Below are 7,582 nucleotides of genomic sequence, written 5' to 3'. Positions count from 1 at the left end.
AAGGAACAATATGAAAATTTTTGTTATTCATGAATGAACACCAAAAATTTATTTTTATGAAAAATCTTACTCTACTTTTATTAAAATTGTTAATTTTATATTTTAATTAATGTTTTAATAATATAAACTACAATTCTTTAAAATGTTAACTAATTTTTATAGATAATTATATAATGAACAATAAAACATATTTTTATACCATTAATTTTTAATACATAACTTTAATCTCTATCCAACACGTATTCTACATAATATAACTATATTTAAATGTTTATTTTAAATGCTATTTTAATTAATATATATGTATATATATATATATATATATATATTTGTTTAGTATTTTTATAATGATCACAGTTATAATAGAAATATATTTAACTTTTTATTTATTCTAATTAAAGAAGAATATATTTAATTTCATTTATTTTAATTGAAAATATAAGGAATTATTAATTTGAATAATGAATAAATATAATATTTTTATTCATAATTTTTGTAAAAGATTATCATATTTCTAAAACAGTTAAATACAAAAAATAATATAAACATATGTTTTATGATTTAAAAAATACTCATTGATAATTTAAAGAATTACATTTTAGATTATTAATAAAATAAGAAAATATAAATAAATATTATAGACGTTAATCATTTTAATAAATTTATAATATTATATTAAACCAATAATATTATTTATAAGGAATGGAGAAAAGGTGGTAACATTAACAAACACATTACAAGATAGATGTTAATAATTATTTAATAAAAAATTAAACACATCTATTATTCAAATAATTTGAACAATCAACTTAAAAGAAAAAAAAAGGGTAAAATTAAAAATGTTATTACAATAATTAAATCCTATTCAAATTCATATATATATATATATATATATATATATATATAAATAAATAATATTAAATGAATTAAATTAGATGGATACACACAAAACAAAAGAAACTCAACAAGTTATTTCTATCTTAATTTTCTAGCATCCTTGTAGTAGAACGCGTTTCTTCACCTCGGGGAAACAACAGGTACCTTTCACGGCCATGTTTTTCTGTGTTCTTTCAATCGAATTTCCTTTTTCTCGATTTGTTCAACGTAATAATCATCACCGCGACAACGAAAGCGAACACGGGCATGTGTTACCCATGATTATGTTTCGCCGGTCTTAGATTTTAGGTTTTTGAGAACATGAAAAAAAATCCCATTTTTTCCTCTTGTTATTCATTCTTTGTTACTCTTGATTGATCAACAGGAAAATTGAAAGTCATCAAGGATGTTAGAGCAGTTACTGATATTTACAAGAGGAGGGTTAATCCTCTGGACATGTAAAGAACTTGGGAACGCTCTGAAAGGTTCCCCTATAGATACCTTGATTCGTTCATGTCTTTTGGAGGAGCGATCCGGTGCGGCATCATACAATTATGATGCTCCTGGTGCTTCCTACACTCTCAAGTGGACCTTCCACAATGAACTTGGCCTTGTGTTTGTGGCTGTTTACCAACGGATTCTTCATCTCTTGTATGTGGAAGATCTGCTTGCTATGGTGAAGCGTGAGTTTTCGCAGATCTATGATCCCAAAAGGACTGCTTACCCTGATTTTGATGAGACCTTTAGGCAGCTAAAGATGGAGGCTTTGGCCCGTGCCGAAGATTTGAAGCGGTCGAGTCCAAATCCTGTTGCTGGGAATGCTAAGAAGCAGGTGCAGGGGAACAATAAATCGGAATTCGAGGGAGGGAATAAGAAGAAGAGTGGTGGTGTGGCGAAGGATGGTGGTGGGAAAGATGGTGACGGTGGCAATGGACGGAGGTCTGAGAATGGACACTCCAATGAAAATTTTGTTGTTGCTAAAGATACTAACCTGAGTAGTGATGTGAATGGTAGACAGAATGGAAGTCCCAATGCTGGGGCTTTTGATGTACATAAGCTTCAGAAGCTTAGGACCAAAGGTGGGAAGAAGGTAGATACTGCTGCAAAGGCTTCCAAGGCAGAGCCAAACAAAAAAGCCATAAAGAAAAATAGGGTGTGGGATGATGCTGCTACTACGGAAACTAAATTGGACTTTACAGATCATTCTGCAGAGGACGGGGACAGGAACATAGATTTTGTGGTTGCAGATCAAGGTGAAAGTATGATGGATAAAGAAGAGATAGTTAGTTCTGAAAGTGAGGAGGAAGAAGAGGAGGAGGAGAATGTCGGAAACAAGAGAAAGCCTGAAGCCAAAAACAAGGGTTGGTTTTCATCCATGTTCCAGAGGTAAGACAATCGTGTGTATACTTCATATATTTTCGACTTTCCTAGGGCTATTGTTTATCTTTGTTTAAGTTGTCTGAATATGTTGCTGGAATGATCTGTTGTTTAACGTAGGCTATATTACTCTTGACCTGTGGATTTGTTCTTGTAACATTTCAAAAATACAGCAATAAACCATATAATCGAATAATTACATTTAATGATATTCCAGTTCAGTCTTACACTAAGAAAACGTACGCACATGGCCGAACGGTCTTACAGAGAGAGTTACCATATTTAAACTATACAGCAGTACAAGTCTAACCGAACGATTCACAAAAAGAACTACCGAACGGTCAAATATAAATAAAAGGGAAGGTGATCGAACGACCGCCTTTCTACGAAAACTAAACTACTGACCGAACATTCTATTGTTCGGTCTTCACTTCTACTTCTACCAAATTTTCTTCTTCTAGCGCCTCTTCCAGCAGCTCGTCTCCTTCTGCTCACATCCACACGGATGATCATTGCAACAATAAGGACGGATGTACAAAACGAGACAACACAAGAAAAACACAGGATAAACTTATGAAATTTAATTCATACATACACATACATTTCAAACAATCCAACACACAAGATAAATTTCATCATACGAATCATACAAAGCCTATCACTAGACTGACTGTCCGGACTGTATGAAATCTGTGTAGCTACAGGCGTTCGTGCACCCGGGTGATGTAGTAACTGGGATGCCCTCAACAGCTGTCACCCGAGGTTAACCCTATTTGTCCAAAGTACCCCTAAGGATTAGGACCTCCTGCCGTTCCCACACATGACCTACCCTCCTCTACGTGAAGACGAGTACTCACGGAACATCATGATGAACAGCCAGCTTAGCATACCCACAGTCATACTTTACCAATTTCAATATTCATACATGAGTCGTTCCTCCCCGGAACGCTCGTCCATAAATCACACCCTTTCCATAACTCATTTTCTTCATCTTTCTTTAATAATCATCTCACTTAACCATTTCACACAAGGATCCGTTCGGATGCAATTTACCGAACGTTCAACCCTGACTCAGAAAGAGTTTGAACAATTGGAGCGAGACCGAGAGGTCTCCAATTCCAGAATGAATTTAGACCAAGATATTTACCATCGGTTTGAGAAAGAAACCAAATACAATCTAATATCGCGAAGAACGAATAGAACGAATGTAACTTACAAAATGAGTCAATTAGATGAACTGACTCTTAAAAGCTTTAACCGAACATCTAAAAGACCATACTCAGCACTGAAACTCTAGGCCGAATGCCAAGGGACACAGACACTCCAAGAGACCCAAAGAATAATACATAGAGGAGTTTCCATGAATAACCGAGCGTTTATGAAACTTAGATTAATTATATTTAGTATCAAGAAATACGAATGTCAGTTAAAGACTGAACACTATAGTGAGCGGACCCTAGTAACTTGAACGAACGCTCATATAAGAAATTTAGTTTAAGGAGATAGAACGAGTGTCCGAGCGTTTATGAAACTTAGATTAATTATATTTAATATCAAGAAATACGAATGTCAGTTAAAGACTGAACACTATAGTGAGCGGACCCTAGTAACTTGAACGAACGCTCATATAAGAAATTTAGTTTAAGGAGATAGAACGAGTGTCTGGTATAAGATCAAACACGTGCTTAGGACGAACACTTGGTATAAGACCAGGTGGTACTAAACTTATATAAAAGAGGCTTGATAAATATACTAAGATACTATGGGATTAGTATTTAAGAATAACTAAAATATAAAATTTCACATATATATTAGTTTTCAGAAAAATTAGTTTTCTTCCCACGTCAAAACGAGCGTCCGCTCATCTGCCGACACCTGCCTTCCACTATCTGATTTCTGATCCTCGTTGCTTGACATCTGGCGTCCGCGCAAAGGGGTTTTTGGGTGCGTTTTAATGATTCTGACAGGAGGGGTTTTTGGGTGCGTTTATTGAGGTCTGACAGTTCTCGCATGCTGGAGTCCTCAAAAATGATTTGTAACTTATTACTATGGGTTTTTGCAGTATTGTGTTACTAGTTTTTCGGCATTATCGTGTTGCAAATAGAATTATCTTCTGTAAATTTTCTGTAATTGCAACCTTGTTGGTGAATAATCAGCTCACTGTCATGGAAGATTTAGTAGTTTATATGCGTCCATCGTCAAGAGATCCTCTTAGTTCACTTTGTAAACTGTAATGCAATTATATTGTTCTATCACTTTACCCAAAAGTTTAGGAATGGAGGTAGAGGAGGGGAACAAAATAAATAGTTTGAAAGTTTACCCTCTTGCATGATGAATCTGGTTTCATTGCGGATAAACAAGGGAAGCTATCCTATCTCCAGTCTGGCCTTCTTTTTGTTTACTGAGGTTAAGCATAAGACCAAACTTGGATCAAGTTCCTAATATCCTGCTATCATGTTCTTAAACGAAAATAAACAAAATGTGGAATTCTACATCTTATTATTAATGGAGGCTATTTATTGCATGAAAAAAAACCCACATGTCATTATTTGATTTCAAAGCTTAGTGGCAAGGATAAAGATATCTTGTTTAGTTTTTACATTTTTATCTTATATTTTCATCATTTCTCTGAAACTAATTAGAACATTTTCACATATCCCCGTGTGCAGCATTGCAGGGAAGGCAAATTTGGAGAAGTCAGACTTAGAACCAGCTTTGAAAGCTCTAAAGGATAGGCTCATGACCAAGAATGTGGTATGTGTTTCTACTCAACATTCAACAGAGTTGTTTTTCTTTTCTTTCTGTATATCTTAATGGTTATCTGTTGGGTTCTTTATGTTCGCCAATACTATTTGCATTCCATGTCTCTTTTAGGCTGAGGAGATAGCTGAGAAACTCTGTGAATCAGTTGCAGCAAGTCTTGAAGGCAAAAAGCTGGCTTCATTTACAAGGATATCTTCAACAGTGCATGTTGGTTTCTGTAGTCTTTCATATATACATGTGTTACTGCCTTTACTTTATGAGCTTACATGTATAACATTCATACTAATAGTATACTAAAAAAATACTACTGTAGGCGGCAATGGAAGAAGCTCTTATTCGAATTTTAACTCCTAGACGTTCTATTGATATACTGAGGGATGTGCATGCTGCCAAAGAGCAAAGGAAACCATATGTTGTTGTATTTGTTGGTGTTAATGGTGTTGGAAAATCTACTAATCTAGCTAAGGTGGGTGAACCATATTGTTTCTCAATACGATCGTGATTCCATATATACAGCATGTCTTTTTTTTACTTGAATAATGGTGATTTATTTTGTGTCACGGTGTAGGTTGCTTATTGGCTTCTGCAGCACAAGGTCAGTGTCATGATGGCTGCCTGTGACACATTTCGATCGGGAGCTGTTGAACAGCTGCGGACCCATGCTCGGAGACTTCAGGTTTATGTTAATTTTACTGCTTAAGGATTGATGTAGTTCTATAACCTTCATATTCTTATTTTCCTAGTTCATGGCAAAGTTCTTTAGTAGAGGCATGCGTGTCTTCTTACAAATTCCATGTTTCAGATACCTATATTTGAAAAGGGCTACGAGAAAGATCCTGCCATTGTTGCAAAAGAAGCAATTCAAGAAGCTTCACACAATGGTTCGGATGTGGTTCTTGTTGACACAGCTGGTCGTATGCAGGTACTGATTTAGTTATTATCTTGGCCATGAATATGATTATTGTATCAGATTTTTGGGTCATTTATATGAAGATCGCTTGCATATAAATATTATGAAACTCCAATAATTGACATGCCTGTTTATGTTCTTTTCTTTTTAATTCCAATACATTAATATGGGATGGTGTTTGTTTATTTGAATGTATTTTTGTTCATCTAACCGTTGATGCTGGTTTCAGGATAATGAACCACTTATGAGAGCACTGTCAAAACTCATCTACCTTAACAATCCAGATCTTGTCCTATTTGTTGGAGAAGCACTGGTTGGTAATGACGCAGTTGATCAGCTTTCAAAGTTCAATCAGGTATTGTTCATATTTGCTCAATATTTCCCAGATAATGCTTTTTCTTCCCTTATCTTTATGATTTAACTAAACTATAATGACAGTACAAAGATATTTTATGCTGTCATATGAAGCACTGATACTTAGATCTATGTCACGTATCTGTAGGACGTATCGTTCTACATAATTGAAAATTGAAAGTATTGTCTTATATAGTTACTATGATTTATAATTGTTTAACTGTGTAAAGATTTTTCTTTATATTGACAAAATATTAAAATTAAATTCTATTTTGTCTCTATATTTAACCTCAACTGTCTCATGGCACCTCAGAAATTAGCAGACCTTGCAACATCACCCAACCCAAACTTGATTGATGGGATCTTGCTCACGAAGTTTGACACCATTGATGATAAGGTACATGAATTCAATTTTTTTTAAGGAAGTATGAGTTTTTCAGTTGACATGACATGTTCGTGAATAACATTGTTTTTTAATATGGTTTCCTTTTTCAGGTAGGAGCAGCACTTTCCATGGTTTACATTTCTGGAGCTCCTGTGATGTTTGTGGGCTGTGGACAGTCTTACACTGACCTCAAGAAACTCAATGTCAAATCAATTGTGAAGACTCTTCTTAAATGAGGGCACAGAGTTGTTTATTTTCCCTTGAAATCCTGTACACCTGTCTTCTGTTTGTTTGATGACGAAGTTGATCCCGTTCACCCTATTACTTTGTGAGGAAAAACTGGCTTTGACTTTGAAGCATGGTTTGTTTTAGATTAAGGTTGTATTTGGTCAGCAATTGTCCTTGTTTTTAGATAAGGTTGAGAAAAAAGACCTAAACCTGAACAATCGAAAAACAGATAACGAGTTTTGGGTGGATTCAGGCTAATAATGGGTTTAAAAGAATTAAAATGACCATTTTATCTTTTGAAAAATTGACATCTAGATTACTTGTTTTGAAAACTTTCCGGACAACGCTTCTTGGAATTTTCAATTTTTTTTTGGAACAGAACTTTTTGGAATATATGAAATCTATGGTGGAATGAATTTTTCGTAATAAGATTTTTGGAACAAATTTTTCATAACTTGTATAATGTTTTTCGGAACGAGTTTTTCGAAATATCCTTGTTTGAAATGTATTTTTGGAAAGAGTTTTCTGAAACACTAGATGTATTCTAGAAAAACTTTTTTGAAACAATTTTGTCTGCATTTTTTCTTTTCTTTTGTAGTGTTTTCTTTTTTTTCTTCCTCTTCTACTTTGACAGTGATGATTGAAGTTGTCGGGCATTTTGAGTCTTTTTTTTATTATTGTGAGGTTGT

At 34.3% G+C, this 7,582-nt stretch overlaps 1 protein-coding gene across 1 annotated transcript; it reads left to right on the top strand.

Moving 5' to 3' along the window:
• The first annotated feature begins 937 nt into the window (after nucleotides 1–937).
• LOC124822115 (uncharacterized) lies at nucleotides 938–7,042 on the top strand. Its single transcript, XM_088113970.1, has 10 exons — nucleotides 938–1,037; nucleotides 1,262–2,262; nucleotides 4,923–5,007; nucleotides 5,128–5,223; nucleotides 5,330–5,482; nucleotides 5,585–5,692; nucleotides 5,819–5,938; nucleotides 6,156–6,281; nucleotides 6,594–6,677; nucleotides 6,776–7,042. The coding sequence occupies exons 2-10, from the start codon at nucleotides 1,283–1,285 to the stop codon at nucleotides 6,899–6,901; spliced, it is 1,878 nt and encodes a 625-aa protein (XP_087970096.1). The 5' UTR covers nucleotides 938–1,037; nucleotides 1,262–1,282; the 3' UTR covers nucleotides 6,902–7,042.
• The last annotated feature ends 540 nt before the right edge of the window (nucleotides 7,043–7,582 follow it).

Source organism: Vigna umbellata, chromosome 4 (assembly GCF_029865625.1).
Source record: "Vigna umbellata cultivar VRB3 chromosome 4, Vumbellata_1.0, whole genome shotgun sequence".
NCBI lineage: Eukaryota > Viridiplantae > Streptophyta > Magnoliopsida > Fabales > Fabaceae > Vigna > Vigna umbellata.
This window is presented reverse-complemented; position numbering and strand designations above follow the sequence as displayed.

Coding starts and splice junctions, on each gene's coding strand:
- LOC124822115 (XM_088113970.1), top strand. CDS start 1,283: ATGTTAGAGCAGTTACTGATATTTACAAGAGGAGGGTTAATCCTCTGG. Junction 5,483..5,584: donor AATCTACTAATCTAGCTAAG/GTGGGTGAACCA, acceptor GTCACGGTGTAG/GTTGCTTATTGGCTTCTGCA. Junction 5,693..5,818: donor CCCATGCTCGGAGACTTCAG/GTTTATGTTAAT, acceptor TCCATGTTTCAG/ATACCTATATTTGAAAAGGG.